At 61.5% G+C, this 24,006-nt stretch overlaps 1 protein-coding gene across 6 annotated transcripts in view; it reads left to right on the plus strand.

Annotated features, from left to right (window-relative positions):
• LOC122365609 (homeobox protein extradenticle-like) overlaps positions 1–24,006 on the plus strand; it is an 87,973-nt gene that overhangs the window by 34,217 nt on the left and 29,750 nt on the right. For all 6 annotated transcript variants that reach the window (XM_043336965.1, XM_043336970.1, XM_043336971.1 and 3 more), the window contains exon 3: positions 21,302–21,552. In XM_043336965.1, coding sequence (XP_043192900.1) covers positions 21,302–21,552 — 251 coding nt within the window. The remainder of the gene's footprint in view (positions 1–21,301; positions 21,553–24,006) is intronic.

Consider the following 24,006-nt stretch of genomic DNA (forward strand, 5'->3'; position numbering starts at 1 on the left):
CCGCGGCTGGCCTCGGGCCGCCGAACGTGATGGGGTTTCCGCGTGGGTTTCAACTCCCCTGTTCCATGTTCTACATCTCCGGTATTTTTTTTTCATCTCCCGATCTGTCCATTACGACGTATCTGTCCTCTGCCCAGTTCGAGTTTGCATCCGCTTGGTTCCTCGGAGATGCCTTGCACGAGGTTTGCTGTTTCCGTTGTTGCAGTGGTTGTCCCCCGTGTTGCCGTTTCCCACGGTGTGTGAGCGCGTCCTCGGTACTGCTGCATTGTCTCGGTGAGTCACAGTTGTGGCGGTGTGTGAAGCCGCCTCTCGGATCGTTCGCTGTCGGCAAAAACCGCGCGGCCGGCGCGCGTAACCACAGCCGGCCCGTGCGAATGCGCCGCCCTCTCGCTCAGGGGCGACACGCCAAACGGCCAATCAACCGCTCAGAAACGCGCCAATTTGCGTAAAGCATAATTGCTAAACGCGCACCGGCCGCTGGTAATGGCGATGTGCCGCATCGCGCCGCTGCACCGGCCCCAGCGGGGAGCGGCGGCCTGGGCGACGGCAGGCAGCGCCGAGCCCAGTATGCAAATGGCCGATGGCTGCGATAAGCGAGCTGTGCCGCGGTATGCGGTCGCGCCTTTGTCCGCTGCGGCCGTTCTCACCGGACGGACGATGGAAGGGCGAGCTGCGGGCTGCTCCGAGGACACCGGGGATCAGCGCCGGGCCACGAGAGGCCCACGTGCAGTGAATTCAATGGGAGAGGCCAGTCGGCGGCATGTTCTGCATGAGAGCACTTGATGCTGCTTTGGATACCGCATGTAGACGTTCCGAGGAGTGAAGGCGCCGGGTACGGATGTTCAGGGCGTCGGGAACGGGGGTTCAGGGCGCCGAATACGGGTGTTTAAGGGGCGCCAGATACGGGTGTTTAGGTCCCGGGGCACGCGCGAGTGACGGACCCCCGTCCGGCCCGTATCGACGCGTCGGTCGTGTCCGAGTCGGCGGCCCGTCAGATCGCATCGTCTGACAGAATTGCCGCCGAGCTATCCGCCGCCGAGGGACGGGACGGGCCCAGTCAGCGTCTTACCGCGACTTCCGAGAACCGCAGAGGATCATCACTGGTCCCGCGCCATCCCCCGACGGCTGACTTCTAACTCCATCCTGACATCTCGGGGCGTTTTTGCTAGTGTTTGTTTCACTGTCTCCGTATCTCCTCGACTTGTGACTTCCTGGTGCTTCTGAGGTCTCTCTGACGTCTCTCGGGGTCTCTACTCTCTCTGACGTCTCTCGGGGTCTCTCTGACGTCTCTCGGCGACCTCTGGCAGCTGAGCCGCGGCCGCCGGCGAGCCGCTGCGGTCAGGACTTCCCTGATCGCGCCGCCAGTCTGCTCACGGCCACGACCGCGCTGACATTTCAGCCCGCCGGATCGGCCGTCCGGGGTGTGCCGCACGTGGGCCGCCGCCGCCGTGTGTCTGCCCCGCGGAGAGCGGCCGGTTGGGGCGCTATAATCGGCCCGGGGCCCGCGGTCAGCCTCGGACCGGTCAGCGCCGCGCGCACCCGGTGAACTCCGGAGCCGGATCCGCTCCCAGTGAGCAGCTCGTGGCGACAGCGTCCCGCGGCGCGGCGCCGGAGCGACCCGCTCCCCGCAGTCCGGACACCGGCCGCCCCCGCCCCCGCCCGCCCGGCCGGCCGGTCACGACCCTGGCCGACCGGCCGGGTGGTCCAACCTCCTGCCGCCCAGTCTCACGCATTAATATTTATAACATGGTGATTCACATGTAATTAAAGTCTGATTTGAATCCGCTGACCGGCAGCTTGATGCATTGAAACTGATCGGTGCCCGCCGCGAGTGCGGAGTGCGTGCGCGGCGCCGGGTCACCGGGTCACCCATAGCGCGCGGCCGCACGGGCGCCCGGCGAGCTGGGGACGTCGGACGGGGCGGGCGTGGGAGCGTGCGGCGCCGCTGCATACAGCATAAAGCGGCTCCACTGTGCACAATGCACCGGCTGCGTGCGAGCGGCGGCCGCTGCCGACAACGGATGGAACACGGATAAAGCGTCCGATACGGCTACCGATGCCGACCGAGTGGACCTGTTGAGCGGCTGTTTCGGCTTGTAGTAGAGGTGTAGTTTGCAGTAGCTGCAGGGCCGCTTCCCTTATAAGTCCAGCCGATGTACGCCGTACTAAAACACGGTTTTGTTTTTCACTCAGTCGCAGTTGAACGTGTAGTGTGGGAATTTTATTGTTCTGCAATTTTTATTTTTGTCTTGAGAGGTAGGTATACGCAAGTCGCTTGCTGCTTGACATTTCCTTTTGTGTAGCATACTCCTACAATGTAACGTAATGCGTTTTTCGTCTTTGTCACGCTGATTCGTCCCGTCTTTTTGGTTTCCTTGCCGTAAATGATGTCACTTTACCTGCAATGGCGCTACACACGTTGTTCGTAAAATTCCAGACTTTTTGCGATCATTACGACCGTGTGACCCACAAAAGTGATGATATTCGTACGTTCATTTGGGTTTTTTTGTGCGGCCATTAACAGGCACGCAGCGCACCATTTGCAGCCAATGTGTTTTCTTTCAGCGCTCGGTGCTCCGTGCTCGTGTTTGTAATGCACGCGTTGTCACACGCCGGGCGGACCAGCTGCCGAAACACACGCCCGCTCACTCACTGCCAGCTGTACACTGCTCGCGGCTGGCCCTTCACCGAGTTAACGCTTCAGAGACGCGCTCCGTAGTGCTGAACAAGCACTATTAACACCGCACTAAACCCCGCTGAGGGGCCGAGCAGTCAGATCATGGCTGCTGTTGTTTTCACAGTGAGACGGAGTAAAAACTCGCACGCGTGTGTCGTCCGGCTGCAGCGCCGAGCGCGGCCCGGTCTTTATTGAGCTGTCGGCTCGGCCGGCGTGCCTGTGTCTCCGATGGGCCGCGATAGTCTCCGTCACCTGACAGCCGGCCATCCCGATCGGGCCCAGGCGGCATTTACCGCTGTCACTGGGCGGCGTCTGACCCGTGCTGACCGGGCGTGCTGCAGGCCGCGGGGGCCGGCGGCCCTGCCCTGCCCTGCCCCCGAGGCAGCCATCCTGTCCGTGACCTGCAGGTGTGGCTGGCGGCCTGTCGACGCCCCATTGGCCGCGCGGCCGGCCGCCGGGGGCGGAGTTCTGGCTAACGACAGCTGTCAATCAGCTGATGATGGACTGACACGCACGCGCCCGGCGGCCCGGCCAGCAGTGGGGTAGGCCGCCGACCGGGCGCCCGCCGCACGGCGCACGGTGCCCCGGTAAGAGACCCGATCTGACCTCGCGGCATGTTGGGAGTGGGATATTTCACTTCGTCGTGACTGAAAACTGTGAAGAGGTGTGGTGTGCTTTTATCGGGCCTGTTCCGCTTATTACAAATAACCGAGACAAATTTCATCCGCCTGCAGCTTTGGATGAAACATGTTCGGAACATGACATCATGGAATGCTGCACCTCGTTGATATATCGCATGCTACATTACCACCCTTGCTTACAAGACGGGCCCTGTACGCCAGACGGCCGATTGGCGTTAGCCAGGCCCGGCGTGCCAGTCACGGTCAGTTGCAGAGTGCAGAGTGTGGCGCTCTGCACGGCTCTCCTCGCTGTCGGTAAACACGAGTCCCTGCCGAGTGCCGAGCTCCGCCGGCCCGGCGGCGCTCCCGGCGCCCCCGGTGACAGCAGGCGTCCCCCGACCTCCGTGCCTCCAGTCGCGGCCGTCACGGGTCGGTCCCAGGTCAGCTCCCCGAGACCAGTGAGTCGGCCGCATTGATCACCGCCCGGACGGACCGTGACGCACGCGGACACCCCGCGGGGATCGTGTTCCGCCGGCGGCTGCCATTGACAGCGCCGTGACACCGCGCTGACACGGCCGTGACACAGCTCGGCGGCGGCGCCGGCCGGCGGGTGCCGGGCTGAGGCGGCTCGGCGGTCATCCATCACGGCGCTGTTTGCGCACCTCTCCGACACCGGCTCGGCTGAGCAGCGAGGGTGGCGGCCTCGGAGACGGGACGTCAGGCTGAGCTGACGGGCCGAGGTCGAGAAGTTGTGGGAAATAGTGAGGTAGTTAGAGCAGGTAGTAGGTAGTGGCCGGAAGTTGAATGGATGACGTTACTGTGTGAAGGTCCTCATGCTCTATGATATTCGGGTTATGTTGGGCTGCTGTCACCCTATTTAAATGGTGGTACGTTTGACGTGTACGGATCAGCGACTGCCCAGGCGCGGGGCGCGTGGTCGCCACGCGGACGACTCCGGCGGCCGTCCCGCTCACCGGGTGGTCATCGTCGCTCACGACGGCGCTCAGAGCGGCGCTTTGTTAGCCGGCGCCCGAAAGGATTTCCAGATATTGTAGCAGCCGAGAGCATCGATCCGAATTCGCGTCGCTGGCCGCCGTTAAATCATTCAAAGCTGGCAGGCCAATTCCAGATCGGGCGCGCGCTGTAGAGCGCCCGAGCGCCGGAGAGACCACGCGCGCGCCGCTCGCTGCCAGCCGCGTCGGCGACCGGTGACGTCACCTGCCGACGCGCGTCGTCCGCGACGGGCGCGCGACCGGCGCCCGACCGCGGCCGGCGCGCCGCCATGGACTGATCCTGACGAATGATGTCACAAATTCGGACGGGCCGCGGTTTCCATTAAGATAACAGCCTGCCGTCGAGCCGGAGTCGGTCGCCAGCGCCGCCGGCAAAAAGGATAAGAAATGCAGTATGCGATACATCGATGGGGGGGCAATAAATCTGGTGGCCGGTCCGAGTGGCTGCGATGGAGCCGCCGAGCCGCCGCCCTGATGGCCGCTCCAGATCGACTCCGAGGCGGTGTTTTTCTTATCCGGCGCCCACACCAGCAGCCGGGCTGGAGCTCTGTTTATTTCTTCTGCGGCTGATCACATTTATTTTGGCGGAATGAGTTGATGATAAACATGGAAAGACTTTCAGCTGGCGGGTGTTTTTAGTCGGTCGAGGGAAAAAGTTTGTTTGGCCTGCGGCGGCAAACGGCGGTGACGTCAGCATATTGGTGGGCCCGCCTGATCCGACGGCGTCAGCGTTTGGCACGCCGCGCCGGGTTTCGATGCCCGACGGATGGGGCCGTGCCCTCCCGCGGCTCCCGATCGGCTCGGCGCCGTATTGACGTTGCATAACTCGGGGGCAGATCGTTCCACCCAGCGGGGGCCGGCGGGGCGCCGGACGACGGCGGATGTGCCTCTCTCCCCGCTCCCCTGCACCTCTCTCCCCGCTCCTCCTCCCTCTGCCCTCGTCTCCGCAGGTGCCGCGCTCAGCCCCGAACCGCAGCGTGTCGCGCCCGGCTTTGTGCCACAGGCCGCTCCGGTCTGCCGGCCGCCGCCGCCGCCGACCCGCCCCACAAAGAGGTAGGCGGCCATTTGCATATCAATGCTGGTGATTACCGTGAGTCGTGGTCGGCCGGCGGCGCGTCCGTGACACGGGACGTCAGTCCGGGAGGGACGGCGACGCCGACTGATCTGGTGATCCGGCGGGCCGATCTGGCGGCGCTCTGCAGGCCGGCCGGGCGTGGTCCCGTCCCGCGGCGGCAGCGTGTGACTGGCGCGGGGCGGCCGTGACCGATCCACGGGACAAGGGAGACGTGTGTGTGACTAGATGATGGAGTTCCACTGCCAGCCACCGTGGAGTTCCAGCCAGGGCTCTGGACTGAGTGGGAAGCGTTGACGATGGTTTCCCGCCTCTCTTGGCCACCTTTCCGGCTCCTGCTGGAGGCCCAATTGGCAGATCGTCCACTCAGTCAGCGGGTCCGTACGGCCCTGTCTCTGACCAGCGCGCATGTCCCCGATCTGTCTGCTGACCAGCGCTGGCCGGCCGGCCGGTCGGAGGGCCTCGGCAGTCGGCACCCGGCAGGGTCGGCCGGTTGCAGCGGTCCGGCGTCAGTGATCGATGTGCCGCCCGCCGGCCGGCTGACTGACGGCAGAATGCTCGGCCGCTGACGTGACCTCCCAGGGCGTCACGTGATGTCCGCTGACGTGACGTCACCGGGCGTCACGTGATGTCGGCGGGTCCGGGTCAGCGGCCGGCCGGACGTCTGCTGCGCGCCGGCCCTGCCTCCTCCGCGCCGAGCTCGCCGCATTCACACACCGTATAATTATGATTTTATTTGTCTTGCGGCGGTCTGCGAGCGCACGAAGCTGGCGGCCGCTGCCCTTTTTAAATATAATCAATGTTCATAAATGCTGAGTTATTTGACGTGCAGGAATTGATTCGAGAACATTGCGCGGCGGGCGGCGGGCGCGGGCGCGCCGGTCGGCCGGCGGCCTGCTGTTGTCTCGGCAGGGGGCGCGCTCGGGGCTGCACGCGGCGTGCATCCTGCACAGTGCACACCGTGAGCGGGCGGCGTGCACGGTGGGCCGCAGGTCAGCGGCGGCCCGGAGGCGCCGGCCGTCCTGCCGCCGGCTGTCGGCTGTGTTCCGTCTGATCAGACGGCGCCGGGAGGAGTTGTAACTCGCCGACCGCGGCGCGTATGCCGAGTCGGCCGGCCGCCGAGCAGGCTCGTCTGCCAGTGGCCGGTGTCGGCTGCCGCTTACGGGCTGCGTGCGGAGGATGTGAGGTCGTCAGAGGCCTCAGCTCCACTGGACCGTGCGTCCGGTCACTGACGCGTCTGACCCGACACGAACCTGACACGAGCCGGACACGAACTTGGCAGGATTTGACGCACCAGTCCCTGACACAGACTGACGCCGCCATGCCAGAATACGCCATGTTCCCGTGCGCCTGCCATTGATGGGAACATGCTGGTCCAGCGCAGGCTACGTTGGAAAGTAATTCAGCGTTCCAAGCTCCCTCAGCCCAGCGAAGGCACAAGGCAGTATGAATGAAGGCTTCGTTCCTTTCCATCATTCTCAATTGCATGCTGGGTGCTTACCAGCGTAATGCGTTTATGGCAGTTAGACTGGAATTATTCAATTTACGCTCATTTTCGGCACATGGGTCGTAACTTGAGCGGAACGAGATGGCGACATCAAGTTTCCAGGCCTGATTCTCTAATGCACATTTCTATGAGGGCATAGATCCAATTCCATAAGTGAATTGCTGGTGGTGTATGTAAAATATGTGCCAACTTGGCGCGAAGTGGTGTTGGTTTTATTACCAGAGGACCGCCCACTTTACCCCAAATGAAGTTCATAATTTAGCAAAGTTGGGCGGCGGCAAAGTCGGCCGCGAATCCGTGCGGCCAACTCGAGTGGCTCGGCTGGCCGAGATGAGAGGAGCGCCGGCGGCGCTGTCTGCACCCCCTCCCCCCGCTGCGACCCGCCTGACCCCGGGGTCGCCGGTGCCGACAGCCAGCGCGGGCCGCACCGGGCGTCCCCGGACCGCCCGTCGGCTGTGACCTCGGCGGCCGAGAGCAGAAACTGTCTCGGCGCCGGCCGATCGGGCCGCATCGAGAGCGTCGTCTGTCAGCGCGCCGGACAATTTGCATTTTATTGGCTCGCTAGAATGTTGACGACGTGTTGAGAGAGCGCGCCGAGCGAGCCGCGGCGTCAGCGGGAGGAGGCACAAAGTGGCCGACTGTGAGCGGGCCGCAGTCGTTCTGAGGCGCTGAGAGGGCGGTCAAACGGCACCCGGTCCGGGCGAATATCGACACTGCAGCGGCTCGGGATCAATGCGGCGCCGAGCACACAGATCGGCAGAGACCCCCGGTCCAGGATTGACATCCCGCCCCGGATCAAGATGTATATCGCCGTCGATCATAAATCGGCGCGTCGATTACCGACCATCGGATAGTCGCCAGGGTCGTTTAGATCGATAATGGGCCGGACCAGCGTCGGCATCGGTACTGAGAAGATCGATATCGCGGCGATCGGGAACGGACACTGACAATGGAAAGTGGTCGGGCCTGTGGTGGTCATATTTAACGTCCTGCTAGGCTCGTGACCCCCGCGGGCCCGCTGAGCTGCGCGGCGCCCGGACGGGCGGTATCGCAGCCGCCCGGCCCGTCCACCCCCTGCTGATGTTCGGAATGACGCTCCGATGGCGCTCCCAGGCTCTGCCGGTCGGGGCAGGTGCCGGGCGGAGCGTCCCGCGCAACACGGTCCGCTCAGTGGAGGTGAATCAGTTACATAGCGGCGCACCAATTCCAGCCGTGGGACAGGCGAGGTTCGGTGACTCAGTCCCGGCAGCGTGCGTAGTTCGATCTGCTATCGGTGAAATATAGTGTAGTTCGTGGAGCAGAATCGGTAATCCATGGCTCTCTGTCCTTTGTCAGTGCGCACAATCGCCGCCTGTCGTCGCGCGCCCTAAGCCAGCCGCACGACCGACATCCCCGTACAGGTACCACATGTCAAGTAGCATGTCATTTTTCAGGTGTTCACTTCAGGTTAAAGGGACAGTATCACCATTTTGATGAAATTTGACATTGCATAGGCCCCACCTTTCTGGTCCGGGAACTGAAGACCGATCCTCGAAGCTCCACACCGTTATCCCGCTATCGCCGCTCAAAGTACGAAAGGTGTACCACACTTTGAATCGTGCTGAATCGTGCTTCACTATCTTCACTTTTTAAATGTTTGCGCCGTTTTGAATTGACCGCCAGTAATAAAACTTTTACCCTGGTCATTTCATCAAATTTTATAAAGCCAAAACGTTTTTCGCACTTATTCATCACCGTTAAATTCATTAAATAGTCGTAGGCAATTTCCGCTGTTTCCTTCGGATTCTAGCGGCTCAACAAAGGAATTCCTCCAGCTTGAATCACAATCTCCCTCCAATGTATGACGTTTATCACGTGATTGTCACGTGATATTTTCTCCCATTGTCAATTGTCACGTCCAATTGTCACTCCCTCCAATTGTCACGTGATATTTTTATAGGCAATATGTAGGCGTTCAACTAGTGTTAAGAGTAAGAACTGCAACTTTCGGTGTTCGATCGTAGAGGGCGGGCCTATCTGCCTGCCGGCGGAGGTCGCTGACCGGTCGCAGGGCAGTGTGTGATCGGAGCCGAGCGCAGAGAGTGCGGCACCTGTACTGAAGTGTTATCTTGATCGGGAAGCAAATACAAGTGAGTGCGACACGCTACAAATACCTAAGGCTACCTCTCCGTAAGGACAACTCAATCAGAAGAACGACCGCGTAAGCGTAGCGTCAATAATGTATTATCTGCGCCAGTTCTGTAGTAATTTTGCATGCTTCCAAACTGGCGGCCATGCTTGTATAGTGGTGGTTCGCTCATGAAAATGAATCATGAAAATGAAATGTGGTTGCAATATTTTTCACCGAGTTCGGTCCTCAAACTATGTTTTTCTGATTCAGAAAAACAAGAAATGCTAGTAAAAAAAAAATCAGCTCCATACATTGATTTTTTTTCGATGATACTGTCCCTTTAAACCAGAAACCGTAAAAACCCGCACCGTATCAGTGTCGGCCTTAACTGTCTGTCAAATCGGGCTTGTTCGACACGGTGTCCTTCGATGTCGGGCTGGCTCTGAGGGCCGGCTGGTGACGGCGGTGCTGTGGGCGGCCGCGGCCGAGACGAGACGCGACCGGGACGCTATGGGGCCGAGACGGGCCCCAGACACTGCCGGGGACACGGGATTGAGACGCAGCGGGCGCACCTGCTGGCTCGGCCTGGCGAGACGTGTCCGCCACCCACCCAGCCGTGTCCGCGGCGCCCCGGTAACGCCGCGCGCGCCGCGAGCCGTGTCGGCCGCGCCACCTTCGGCGACGGGCTGCGCGTCAGTGAAGGCCCTACACGACGTGGCTGTGTAGTTTGGCGTCGGACGCGCCCCGGACAGCGGTTTCGCAATCCATACTCAGTCGCTCTCTAGTTCAGTTGCCATGCTCATTGCGACATTCGTGTGGGGTGCCTGTGCATGCAAGCCATTAGGCAAGACAGCCGGCCGCTGGACGGGCTCGGGTCGTGCTGTCTGCATGTCACCTGGCAAAGGACGGCAGCTACACGACGAGTGAGATTGTAGAACATGCTGACTCGACGGTCATCCGCCGACTGCTGTCCGATGATGTAATGCTACACTGGGGTGAGTGATAAAAACGCGCTCCAGTATTTGGTAATAGTGACAATCGACACGGAGTTTTACGGATCCCTCTGACCTCTATGAAGCTGTTAAACTTCCAATGCGGCGTTTGCAATTCATGAATCATGTTGTCTGGCACCCGATAGCCATTGAAGCTCGGCTTCTCAGGTATCCATTGCGTCAAAGCGAGGTAATGCATACTCGTAAATGCAATCGGAATCTACATCTGAAGAGTAAATTGCCATTGCTATTTTGTGAAATCATAACATTATCCCCGGCAAACATGTCTGGAACGAGCTGGCGATGCCAATGGGCGGTGTTCGGCCGTCTCAGGTGTAGGCCGAGTGCGGTGAACTTCCTCGATCGCCAGCTGAAGCACCGTCGGCAGTGGGGCTGGGTTCGAGATGTCGGCACCTACCGCATCACTGATACGAACAGCAGCACCAGCCGTGGAAGCTAGGAGGCCCCCTTGGAACCTCCTTGACCTTGGCTGGCCAGCTTCGCCGCATGTGATACAAACACAAACGCTTCGTTCCAGCTGCATGCCGCCTTGCACCAATTCAAAGTAGTATCTTCCTTCACTCTATACGGCTAATCGAGCACATCCATGTCTGCGTTATGGCCGGCCCCCGTCAGCCCCGCCTCTGCCTCACTTGCTTCCCCCTCCCCTCTTCTTGTCGCGCCACGTTTCCAGTCGCCGCACCCCACCAAACCAAACCGAGCCGGTCGGTCGGCGGTGGGTCGATGGCCGGCCGCCGCCGGCGCGATGCGCGTTGCGGTGCTTGTGACACGAAGGCGCTGCTTAAGGTGGTTGATCACCATTGGCGTGGTTTCGCTCGTTCTGCCGCCCGCTGTTGTGTCACCTGATCCGAGGGAGGTGCGGGTCGGACGCGGGTGACATCACCCCTCACGGTCGACTGAGCTGTCAGGCGGACAGCGCCATGAAGCAGGCTCAGCACCCATACCCGCCGCTCCGGTCGGCCCATGTAAAATAACCGCTCCACATAGCGCCGTTTATGAAGGCTCTTCCAGTTTAACGGCGATGGGATGTGTTCGATAAAAAGACACTTCCTGGCGGCATCTGTCAGGAAGTTGGAGTCATCAACTGACAGTATGGTCGGGAGGCAATGACCGCCAGAACTCGTCCCCGGCTGCCGAACGGCGTCCTAACACAGGCCGTAATCGCCCAGGAACCGAGTCCGAGTGGAGACGTCAAGTTCATGAGCTGCTTCCAGCGCTACGTACTTTGACCCAAACGAGCCGTTGCGAAGCGGTCGTCAGGCGCATGGTTACTGCTGCTTAGGCGAGTGACGTTCTCCCAGCCGTGTAACCAGTTCGCATAATTTCGGCAGATTTGTGTTGGCAATTTTAATTTAATCATTCTCTTGGCTTGTTTCCGCCGCAGAAAATTGCTTCCCTTCCGGTGGTTTGCGGTGCATTGAGTGACAGAACGGATGGCCGTTTAGGGGTGCTTGCCGAATATCAAGTGAGATACGACTCTGCCATAATCGTTACATTCATTTGAGAACTGTAGTAATCGCTCACCGGTGCGCTCTAACGTTCAGGGGCGTGCACGTGAAAATGGCCGAATTGTCGGCAATTTATGCAAAATACGGCGGCGCTACAAGTTCGGCGGCGGCACACGGCCTGCCGGCACGTAGGGCCGCCGCCGCAGCGGCCGGCGGGCCGTGAGTCATTCGCCCTGCACGCCGGTGATACGCGAAAGTGTAATTTAGAGTGCGGCAGTTAACTTATTTGACAGCGCGCCGTGGTAAAGTGAGTCCGCTGCTCCCGAGCCGGGAAAGTGGTGGGCGGGGTGGGAATTAGTGGGAGAGGGTGGGTCATGGGAGGTGAAGTGATGGAAAATAGTAGTGGGAGGTGTTGGAATTATTTGGAGGTTGTAGGGGCGCTGAGATGCGGTGGCAAGTGGCGGGAGGCGTTTGTATTTTTTGGGGGGACGGTAGCATTGGATGGGAGTTGATGGGGTGTACTGGAAGATGACAAAACATTGTTGGAATTTGTGGGACAAGTTCTTAGGAAAATGCGTTATGGAAGAAAGGCTAATGGGGTGAGAACTGAGGTGGCATAGGATTGTGGGCGATGTTTGTGTCGATTTTTGTGGACTGGTCACTCCGGCGTCTGCTGAAGCTCGATGGCAGACGTAATTCGGCTGTCAGTGGGCCTCACAGCGAGACTGGAAAACAGTCAGCTGCGGGAGCGCTGCACAGCTGCCGTGCGCAGACCTCACAGCCGCCCGCCGCCAGGGGAGTTGACGGCCTGGTGAAGCGTTTCGGTGATGAAATCGCCCGCGTGCCACCGTCTGCGGCTGGGCAGGTCTGCTGGACCCTGCGCCCCCCAGCGGCTCCACGCCGCTGTCGCAGCTGCCACCGGTCAGGGCGGCCCGAATCTAATCAGGCGACCGGCCCAGATGCCGCCCGCTGCCCGGCCCGGCCACCGCCGCTCCCCACAGGCCCAGCGGCGGTACCGAGAACGCCCGGGGGCGCCGGGCCTGGCTGCGGGTCATCCCGTGACCTGCTCAGGTCCTGCCCCGGAGCCTGTTCCTGACTCCCTCCCTTGCCAGGTCTCGTTTTTCTGTCACTATTCTAACGTATATTCCCACATTGTCTTCATACTGGCCCTTTTCTCCCGGAGCAGTAACTTTGTTTGCCCACTTGACCGATCCTTCCATCACTCACCTGGTATGGCCTTTGGCATTGCCAGTCGGAATGATGCCTATCTAAAAGGAATATTGTTAGATTGCTATTGCAGTCATAGCTGGAGGCAGTCCAGCAAATGGGTAGCTGTGGGGACGCCGTCTACTGTAAAGTGCTGTTTTGCTAAGCTATGAAGCTGTTTGCTATGCTGATCGCCGCACTCTTGTAGTTTATAGTTATGTGTAGCTCTGTGTGACCGGCTGAGACGCTGCGTGGCCCAGACGCGCCTGGGGGACGCCGTCTAGCCGACACTGACAAATGTGTCCAAGGGGGGTGTCCTGTTACATGTGTGGCGACGGGGGCGCCGAGTCGCGGTGGTAGCGGCGCCGGGTCGTGCGAGAGGGTTGGCAGTGTGGTTGGAACGGTCGCAGGAGAAGCACCCAATACACTCGACTACAAGCTATTTCGGCACCATGCCTAAAGTGAAGGCATCTGCGAGTGCTAGTGCTGGTGTGACACCGACGGCAGCGGAGTCCGGCGGAAGGGCCACTTTCGACCCTCGGCTAATACCCGAGTTCAGTGGCGAAGGGACCGGTGCGGACATAGTGGAATGGTTCACCCGTGCCGAGGTGTTGAGCAAGCACCATGGGGTGAATCTGGCGCTCGTGCTGCCAGCACGACTGACTGGCGGTGCCTTCGCGGTCTGGCTGCAGATGTCAGAGGAGAGCCGCCGCTCCGTGGACAGCGTCAGGGACGCGCTGTACGACGCCTTCGCCATGGACCCGCTGGCGGCCTACGACGCGTATGCCAGCCGCCGTCTCCAGCCGGGCGAGTCGGCCGACGTTTATCTGGCGGACCTGCGCCGTTTGGCTACGCTGCACGGTGGAGTATCGGAAAAGGCCCTCGCTTGTGCCTTCATCGCTGGACTGCCGGACACCGTCCGCAGCGCGATTCGGGCCGGCACTCGAGCAGAGGCGCTGGACCTGGCCAGCATTCTGACGAGGGCGCGGGCAGTGCTCAGCGACGAGCGCACCTCCACGGTGGCGGCGGCGACCCGTGAGCGGGCCGACGGAACGAGCCGCCGTAAACCGATGGAGCGCAGAGCCAGCCGCCCCCCGCCGCGCTGCTGGGTATGTGACCAGGTGGGTCACATCGCAAGAAGGTGCCCAAACGGTCGGGAGACCGCGTCAGCGCCAGCGCCGTCTCCCAATCAGTAGCGCGCACACTTCCGGTCGTGTGGATCAGCGTGGACGGGCGTAAGTGCCGTGCTCTAGTGGACACGGGCTGCACGGACACACTCGTTCATGCTGGAGCCTGCTCGGACTGGTCACCGCGCCCGGTCAACATGATGACCGTGAACGGCGGGACGCTGCGCTGTCTGGGCATCGCTGAGATCACCGTGCAGCACCGGGAGAACCGGGCGAGCCTGACGGCCCTGGTCGTACCCGATCGGCCGCTGGGCATGGACGTGGTGCTCGGTATGTCTGGTATTGTGGCACTGGGCGGAGTGTGTGTGAAGATGCCCAATGGCGTGGAATTTGGTGCGGCAGTGGTGCCGGCAGCGGCAGCGGCGGTGGCGCCGACAGTGGTGACGGGGGCGGTGTCGGCTGTGGAAGCAGCGGCACCGGCGGTGACGGCGGTGGCGCCGGCGGTGCCGACGGTGGTGACAGGAGCGGCGCCAGCAGCGACGGCGGCGGTGGCGGTGCCGCCGCTGGTGTCAGGGGCGAGGCCAGCTGCTAGGACAGCGGTGCCAACGGAGACGGCGCCGCCAGCAACGACGGCGGCGGTGGCGGTGGCGACGCCAGCTGTGCGTACGGTGGCCCCTAAAGTCGTGGGAACGGCGGCCGCGGTGCAGGGCGAGACGGCGGCGGCAGGGCCGGTGACAAATGGAGCAGTGGTGGCGGCCAATGCCAAGGCCGCGGCAGGGACGGCGCCCGTGACGGGGGCGGGTCCGGTGAGAGGGGCGGCGCCGGCCGCCAATGTGGACCGTGGGGACCTGTCAGTGGACGCCGTGGATTTTACGGCCCGGTTTTCGGCGGACAGTGGCGAGTGGACTGTGGCCTGGAAGTGGACAGACGGAGAGGGCCCGGACCGCCTCCACAATACTGTCGCCCAGTACAAAGTGCCGGACGCGGCGCGGCCAGCCTATGACGAGGAGCTGGAACTGTGGGCTCGAGAGGGGTGGCTGCGGCCATATGACGAGCGAGTGGACGGCCCAGCGCGTGGTCTGATACCTCTGATGGCGGTTGAACAGCCCAACAAGGACAAGGTGCGGCCGGTATTGGATTATCGCGAACTCAACAGGCACGTCACCGCCCATACAGCAGACGCAGAGGTGTGCGCAGAGCAACTCCGTCGCTGGCGGCGGCACGGCTCACGATTGGCAGTGCTCGATCTGAGAAAGGCCTACATGCAGCTCCGGCTGGACAGACGGCTTTGGCCATACCACACCGTACGAGTGCGTGGTCAGCTTCACTGCCTGCAGCGCATGTCATATGGGCTGAATGTAGCTCCGAACATCATGAGATCTGTGGTGCGGACTATACTTGAGCAGAACGAGGCGGTCAGCCGGGGCGTTCTCCCGTACGTTGACGACCTTCTCGTGAATGAGGACGTCATCTCCGCGGAGCAGGTTGCAGAGCACTTCTCCCGGTACGGCCTTGTCTGCAAGCCACCGCAGCGCCCGGCTGACGGCGCTCGAATGCTGGGGCTGCAGGTGAGCTGTTCGCGCTCGGGAGAGCTGCAGTGGCGCCGGGACAACCCCGTCGGCGCACCGCCAGAGGTGATGACGCGCAGGGCGCTGTTTGCATGGTGCGGCCAGCTGGTTTCCCACCTTCCAGTGGCCGGCTGGCTGCGTCCAGCTGCGGCCTGGCTAAAGAGACGGGCTAATGCTCTCAGTCAGGGCTGGGATGACCCCATCGATGACCCGGACCTGCGCGCTCAAGTCAGCCAAGTGGCTGAAAGGGTGACCTCCAATGACCCGGCCCGTGGACCCTGGAGGCTGACGGGTGAAAAGCTGACCGTATGGACAGACGCCAGCAGTCTCGCCTCGGGCGTCGTCCTGGAGGATCCGGAAGGCGGCGTAGTGGAGGACGGGAGCTGGCTGCGGCCGGAGACTAAAGCAGCCATGCATATAAATATGGCTGAGCTGGACGCGGCGCTCAGCGGCGTCAACATGGCGATCGCGTGGGGGATCAGAGTGATCGATCTCCGCACGGACTCGGCGACCGTTCATAAGTGGGTCGGTGACGCACTGAGCGGCCGGTCGCGTCTCCGGACAAAAGCTCATGCCGAAATGTTGATTCGCCGACGGGTGGACATCATCCGTGAGCTGGTGGCTGAGTTCCAGTTGACGATCACCATCAAGCTGGTCAAGTCAGATGAAAATCCGGCGGACGAAATGACACGCGTGCCCAAGGAATGGCTTCGAGCCTGCAGGGCAGAGGAGGAGACGGCAACGGCGACAGGCGCGGTGCCGGTGGCGGCTGCAGTGGCGCCGGACGGAGAGTCCACACACCCCGACACGGCTGCAAAAATTCGAGCGGTGCACGAGAACATTGGACACCAGGGTGTAAGGCGCACGCTCTGGTATTTGCGGCGTGACGGAGAGCAGTGGGCCACTAAGCCAGCGGTGCGCGCAGTGATTCGGACGTGTGACGTGTGCCAGTCAATCGACCCGGCACCGACCCGCTGGCGACACGGGTCACTGGGCGTTCAACTGACCTGGGAGCGTCTCGCCATCGATGTCACACACTACCGTGGCGATCACTATCTGACCGTGGTCGATTGTGGTCCGTCCCGCTATGGAATATGGCGGCGATTGCGCCGGTCAGATGCGGCCGAGATCACTGCTCATCTGGAAACCGTCTTTCTGGAGCACGGGGCGCCAGCAGAACTGCTTCTGGATAACGCCACTGAGTTCCGTGGTCGCCGCATGGGAGCGTTCGCGGCGAGATGGGGCGTGACCCTTCGGTTCAGGGCGGTGCACGAGGCAGGTGGGAACGGCATCGTGGAGCGTCATCACCGGACGATTAAAGTGATGTCAGCCCGCAAAGGATGTACCATCGCGGAATCACTTCACCGCTACAATATGACGCCCCGAGATGGCTCGCAGCCTGAGAGCGCTCCCGCCGCCGGCGTGTTCCGTCGTGTCGGGCGTGACCTGCCGGTGACCGGCGCCGGCGGACACGATGACCGGCCGCCGCCGGCTCTCCCTGCAGACTCTGAGCGGGGAGCCGGCTTTAGGGAGGGCGACCTGGTGTGGGTGCGGCGCCGCGGGCCTGCGACTCGCTGTACTGACGTTTCCCGGCCTGGCACCGTCACACGTATCGTGACCGACCAGCTTATCGAAGTTGACGGTGCTCCGTGGCACGTTAGGTGCGTGCGCCACCGGCACACGGGGCAGCCGACGGCGGCCGATCCCCCGATCGAGGACGACAGTGAGCCGGCTTTGTCGCTCGGTGCGTCAGAGCATTCATCGGCAGTCGGCGACCGCGAGACTGATCCCTCTGTAGAGGTGGAGCTGCCGCGGCCGACCTCTGATGAGCCACCGGCTCAGAACAGTACTGAACCGCGACGTAGCGCGAGAGTGGGGGCTCCGCCAGAACGCTTCGGGGTAGTAGTACCGAATAATATCGGCTAACTGCTGTAATGTATTTTGTCTTTCGCGTTGATTGTGTCGCATTTTGTGTCTCAAGTGTCTGATGTAAGTGTCATAGTGTCATAGTGCATTGTGTCATATTGTGTGTATGCATTGAGATGTGATCTTAAAGATCAGGGGGACGTGTAGTTTATAGTTATGTGTAGCTCTGTGTGACCGGCTGAGACGCTGCGTGGCCCAGACGCGCCTGGGGGACGCCGTCTAGCCGACACTGACAAATGTGTCCAAGGGGGGTGTCCTGTTACATGTGTGGCGACGGGGGCGCCGAGTCGCGGTGGTAGCGGCGCCGGGTCGTGCGAGAGGGTTGGCAGTGTGGTTGGAACGGTCGCAGGAGAAGCACCCAATACACTCGACTACAACTCTGTACAACATTATTCGGCTGTTGTGTTTGGATATCATTGAGTCGCATTAAGGTTGTCTGTTCTGACTAATGAACCCCTATCGCTGAACGGTCCCGGGCGACGAGTGACGTGGGATGACGCCGATGACGTGGAGTGACGTCTGATGGCCCGGCTGACGTCTGCTGGGTCAGCGGGGTCGGGTCGGCGCGGTCTGCGGGTGGTCGCTCTCTGAAGTGGCCGGCTGTACCCCCGCCAGTGTGCACAGTGTGCAGTCCGGCTGAGCAGCGCGCCCGCCGAGTGATGTGCGGCCGACGGCCGGCTCTGACGCGCCGCACCCGTAATCCCATGATGAAACTGTGCCATAACAGTCGGATAACTCGTCGGTGACACGGCGGCCGCCGAGCCGGCCGACGGCCCCCTGATAACCGGATGGCCGCGACGGCACGGCCGTCGGCCTGAATTTATGATTAATTTTCGGAACGCTGCGGTAAGATTTATAGGCCATAAAGCGTCCGGTTTTAAACTGTTGACACAGCGGAATTAACAAGACATCGGCATTTGTCGGAGGCGCCGGCGCCACGCACGTGGCGCGCCATTGACACATGTGGCGCGCGCACCAGACGCAGTGCGTGATCAGAACGTGCCGTATGTGTCACTGGGGCGAGCCAGGATGAGTGGCGATGAACGAGCTCTAGGCGATGACGATTGAAGTGGGAGAGCGGGAACACCTGCGCTTCATAGTAATGATAGTATGGCAAAGGTCTAAAAATGACCGAGATGCTATTTTGACGGCTGTCTTGCCCGTTGTAGGCGCTGCTGAGTTTCGTTTTTATGTTCGACGCTTTGCGCTTAGTCTTATCTTTCCATAATTGTTTTTCGAAGTCGGCCGTTTGTTCCCCTGGGTAGGTGCACAATTGAGCCGTGAATCACTTTGCACAACAGTAACTACTGCTGTGCCAGAAAAAGTCGGTAGGTTTCCGACGGTCACCGCCTAATCCTGAAATGCCTTTAAGATATTTGCAAGATATCCTTAAAGGGTCGGCCATTGTATGTATCATCCTAAGCTGATTGTGTGGATGATTTATATCTGCAGCCAGCTTTTAAAATGGCTGTAATTATTTATGATAAAATCCGTTGTAAAACTGGTTGAAATAGCCATGGTCATTTCGCTTATCGTTTTGGTGGCTTATAGTGCTTCATAAAAATGCCTTTGGGCCACTTCTCGTTATATCGTGCGTGCTTCGTCAATTTATCTAAGCTTTATCAGCGTCACTCTCGGCTCCTCTTGTTGTGGCTGTCTCTCCCCGTTCAACTTTTATCGGCACCGCTCCAGTTCTTTATGATGTCTCTGCCTCACTTACAGATGTCCAGTCACTAACCGCCAGGCTCAGTCACGTGATTGTCTGCCGAAACATTTGTCTTATTGGACAATTAAAACCGTACACAATGTACACGGCTGAGCGGCTCCATCGGCAGGGTCTCGTTTTGCGGCGCGCTATCGTCCAGTCGATCGGCGGGGCTGCTGGCTCCGTCCCCGGCTGGCGGCCCGCATACCGACAGGTTCACGGCGCTGGTCTCGGGCCGGGCTGGTTCTGTATCCTCCTGCGAGAGCTCCCCGGCCCCGGAATGCGCCCTGTCCGGCGTCCGTCCGCCGACTGCTATCGCTGCGCCTCATCGCTGATTCATTTATAATTGACACCGAACAAATTGTCACCGCCGACAATACATCAGCCGGTGTCGGGTGGGCGATTCTTCATATTTACACCTGTACGCCGCCGGCGGGCCGTGTCGGCGCGGCGCGAATTAATTGCCGACGGGCGGAGGGTGAAAAATGCGTCGGCGGCCAGCCGGCGGACGGCGATGACAGAGAGATCATGTCCCGTGTCACCGGCCGACCCGGAGTGGCCGCGCCGCCGGCCGCGGTGAGGGATCGCCCGGCGGACTGACAGGGCTGCCGCCGGAGGCTGATCCACCGCCGCGGTCAGGCGGAGACGCCGCCGCCGCCGTCCCGTCACGTTTCCGGGACGGCGGGCGGCTGTCTCCGTGGCGGCGCTGATGGGACGATTTTAATTCCGGTGCGCGCCGGCGGCCGGCGGGCGGCGGCGGCGGCCGGCGGAGTGGGCACGACTCCCCAGAGACCGATGGTCGGCGCCGCCGCCGCGCCGGGGAAATCATTACACCCGGGGCCCGTGTAAATTTGACGCGGTCGCTGAGCGGCGGCTGGGCGGCGACGCTCGTTTCTCCGCGGAGACGGCGGCGCCGGCGGCGGTGCGTTCCGCCGGGTCTGTGAGGCTGATGGGCGGCCGGCGAAGCCACCCCGGCCCCTCCCCCTCCCCTGGTCCCGTGAGTCGACACCGAGTCACAGCCGTGACGCTCGGCTGACTCTGCCGGAAACAAAGCTGCCAAACTGGGAGTCGTGCCATGGGAAATCGCTGTGAGTAATGGATAGATGTTTACCCGAGTGTGGACGTGCGTTCGCTGTGGAACGGAGGGGACTCGGCGCGCAGCACTGGAGTACACAATCCACATGTCCCTCCTTGTCCAGAACATCACTTTTATTGCTGTTGGCTCTGTAGCTTGCAAGTTTTTGCAATTTGCCATCACCCACGACTGCATTTGTTGGGGCCATTTTTGGCTCCTACTGCCGTTGGCCGCCGCCGCTCGGAGTGCTGTTACGACCCGTTTTGGTTTCTGTTCACTGCAGCTGGTGCGTCCTGCCGTCTCGGCCTCCCTGAGAGGGAGTGGGAACTGGATGGAGGCTGGAGGGAGTGAGTGGACGCGGCCGTTGTCCGAGGACGCGGTCTCGCCGGCCGGCCGCCGGACGTTTTTGCTGCGGCGCTCTGCGGCGTCTCTGGCGAGCTCATTAGCACTCGTGGCGCAGCGGCGGCCGTTCTGGCGCGGCCGGTTGGCCCCCGCCCCATCCCCAGCCCTCGGTATTCGGGCCGTCGGCTCCCATGGGAACTGGGGATAACCAGCTGCTGTGGGGACGGCATCTCCGGACCCTGTCCCGCCGGCCGCGGCAGACCGTCACTGGCCAGCGGACAGCTGACCGGTTCGACTGGTCGCGCTAATGAGTCGTGGACAAATGAGGGCCCGGTAATTGCCGTACAGCTGTCATTGACGCCAGAGTGTCTTTATGGCGGGGAGGAATGGAACAAGTACCTCTCGGAATGTCGCTCTGGCCCGGGCGGCGACCGCCCACTTCAGAGGCGCAGCAGACACGGACAGTCTCGCTGCCATGAGCAATGGCGGCGTCACCGGCGGCGCCCGCGGGGTGCAGAGGCCGCCCGTTCCGGGACGCCCTCGGCGGTGCCCTCCCTGCAGATCAGATACATCTGCAGCCTGCACCCACTTGGCCGAGCAGGAGAAAATGAGAACGTGTCACTCCGGACGTCGCAGCGTTGTTGACTTAGCCCAACCGCAAAGTTGCTCAATGATCGTGTTGTTCTCGATGCTGATTCAAACTGGAGCAGTCAAGTCGTTGTGGATGTTGTTTCTGCAGCCAACCGATTGACGTAATACGTTGGCGATGACATGCTGACGGATTGCCGTTGTGTATGAGTATTTGTTACCGAATAGGCCGTATGCCAGTGGTGTAGGCTGCTCTGTGTGTGCCCTGTCCACTCACCCCCCACTCTGTCTGTCTGTGTTGCAGTGATAAACCTGCGGAACACACAGGAGGAGGAGCCGCCGGACCCGCAGCTGATGCGGCTCGACAACATGCTCATCGCAGAGGGGGTGGCCGGCCCCGAGAAGGGCGGCGGCGCGCAGGCGGCCACCAACGCCAGCGCGGCGGCCGCCGCCGGCGGCGCCTCGGCCGAGGGCACCATCGAGCACTCCGACTACCGCGCCAAGCTCGCGCAGATTCGGCAGATCTACCACCAGGAGCTGGAGAAATACGAACAGGTGAGCGGCCGCGCTGCGGTACGGTACGGTACGGCGAGGACCAGCAGTACGCCGGGTCCTGGAGCCGAGTCTCCGGGTGACCACTGACCAGGTGGGCCGCCGCTGCCATGCTGATGACATATCAGATTATTTCGATGGACGTGGCGCCCGCGCCGGCCGCTGCGGCGATGTGATAACGATCCGCCGGTCTCCGGCCATACACCGTCTCACCTGTGAGGTGCCCGCCACAATTGGGCCGTGTTTGTGGTACTCGTATTGCTATCACGGGGACGAAACTTTACATATCACCATGGCTCAGTTTATCCAATGGGACTGGCTCGGTCGTGCGACGAAAAATTGCGTTAATCTGACCAGGTGGATGACGGCCTGGCTAAGCTGATGGTTGACATTCAAGTAAACACTGCACAACTGGTGGCCGTATGCTGCTCGGCGAGCGGCGCGCTGCGAATATCGTCTGGCGGGCGGTGACCCGCTCCATAAATGCGATCATCCAGAACTAGTTTATGTTTCAATTTTTAAAAGGAAGCTCGCTCGGAGCGCGCTGCTCCGGGCGCATTGTGTCGCTACGCCTCGAGTATTTTACTGTTACTGGCTTCCCTGACGGGGGCGTTCTCTTTGCCTCGTGTCCCGCGCTCTCTTCCCCGAGCGACCGTAATGGCTGACGGCCCCATTCGGCCGGCTCAAGTTTGAACGTACAGCCGCTTCATCTGTTGCGCTCGGCCGGCGCTCGGGCCGACATCTAGTGGGCCGATTCGCGATCCGCCGACCGCCACTTTTCCCATACATTACCCCAACGATCACTTAATGCCCGTAGACTGCGAGTAAAAGCGTTTAATGCCGTTTTACGGTTCGTGCATTGATTGCAATAGCAGCTGATGGTCTTTCGGTATTAATAGACTGATAGTAAAAGTTGGAGCGTCGCGCGGGAGGGGGCGTCGGCGCCGACGATGCGCGGCGGCGCGGAGTGGCGCAAATCGACGCAACGCGGCGCGGCGGGAGGCGGCGTGATCCCGATAACACGGGGAGAGGAGAGCCAGAGCATATGGGACCAGAGGGGTCGTTTATGACCATTAGCTACCCGGCCGACTCAATCCACAGTGGCGGACCCCTGTGACATCTTGGTTTACACCAGATGAACCCGGCGCGCCCAGTAACTGACCAGCCCTCGCGCGGCGGCCGGTCCATACGCCGTTGGCGGGTGGTCGGGCGGTGTCGCGTTGCGCCGCTGTTGACCGGAGGGAGCTGGCTGCGGCGGGACGGTACGGTCCCGTCCCGCCCCGCTGTTTGTGGTGACACGGCCGCTCTGGCGGCGCCGAGACGGGGACGGACTGCCCGGGCGGCGGCGCGGAGCCGCCTCTGGCCGCCGTGACGCGGTCGGCCCGTGACGGGACGCCGCGACAGACGGACGAGCCGTGACCCGTGTGGCTCTGGGGCGCCCTGGATGGCCGTAACAGCACTAACGACCCGTGACGGGGACGGCCGTGGCGCCTGTGATGCTCGTAATGTCTCGGGATGGCCGCGACCCCCGAGCGGGCGGAATTTGACGGTTAGTAACAGCATGTGACGGCTGCCAGTGCCGTGACGCGCTCCAGTCGGCCCCGGCGGGCAGCTGGGCTCCCTCGGCAGCGGGTGGCCGGTGTCGGGACGCCAGCTGACCGCCGACGCGACGGCCGCACGTCGGCCGCGGTCAGCTGGTGTGCCCAGTTCGGCCACGCCGGTGTGTGCTGCGGTCCACGGCGGACCGCGGCCGAGTCCAGGCGGACGCCATCTGGCCACCGCCCCGCGCCGCCGATATTGGCAATATGGTCCGGCCACAGTCAACGGCCGACGTGCGCCGCGTCCCGTATCGGGGGACCAGGCTGGGTCGCGGTGAGGGGGGGGGGAAGCACACAGCGGCAGTCGACTTTCTGTGGGACGCGGCGCGAGATGTTGGAATGAACATCACACAGAATGTCGGAAATGCAATACACATCTTCGATATTGCGATACGCATCATGCCTTCCCCAGCATTCGTTGCATGCATATGCCAGCAACCTGCCACACGCGTCGCATTTGCTAAGAGAAGCTGCTGGCCGCGCCCCACCCGCGGCGCCCGCGGAGCAGGCCCGATACTGCGCCGGAAAATTGAATCACCGGAGCGCCAAACAAGAGTCTCCGAGGTATTGCCGCCGCTCAAATTAGGTTACCGGCGGACGCTCAGAAATTAACTAAATCCTCTGACTGCAGCCAATTACGTGCACGGCAACTTCGCTGCCGGCATAAATGATTATCAAAATGGGCTCGTCTGGCCGCCTGCGCCACCCAAGCCACTCGCGCTTAGTGGATTTCTCCGCGGCGGCAGCGCGCCGACATCTGAGTAAAGTCATGGCGCTTTGTCCGCTACGAGTCGGATGGACGCACCCACCAGTCTGATGGACACGCCCTCGGAACAATTTGATGGATTACCAGTAACAG

This window comes from Amphibalanus amphitrite, unplaced genomic scaffold (assembly GCF_019059575.1).
Source record: "Amphibalanus amphitrite isolate SeventyFive unplaced genomic scaffold, NRLGWU_Aamphi_draft 000751F_arrow, whole genome shotgun sequence".
Lineage (NCBI taxonomy): Eukaryota > Metazoa > Arthropoda > Thecostraca > Balanomorpha > Balanidae > Amphibalanus > Amphibalanus amphitrite.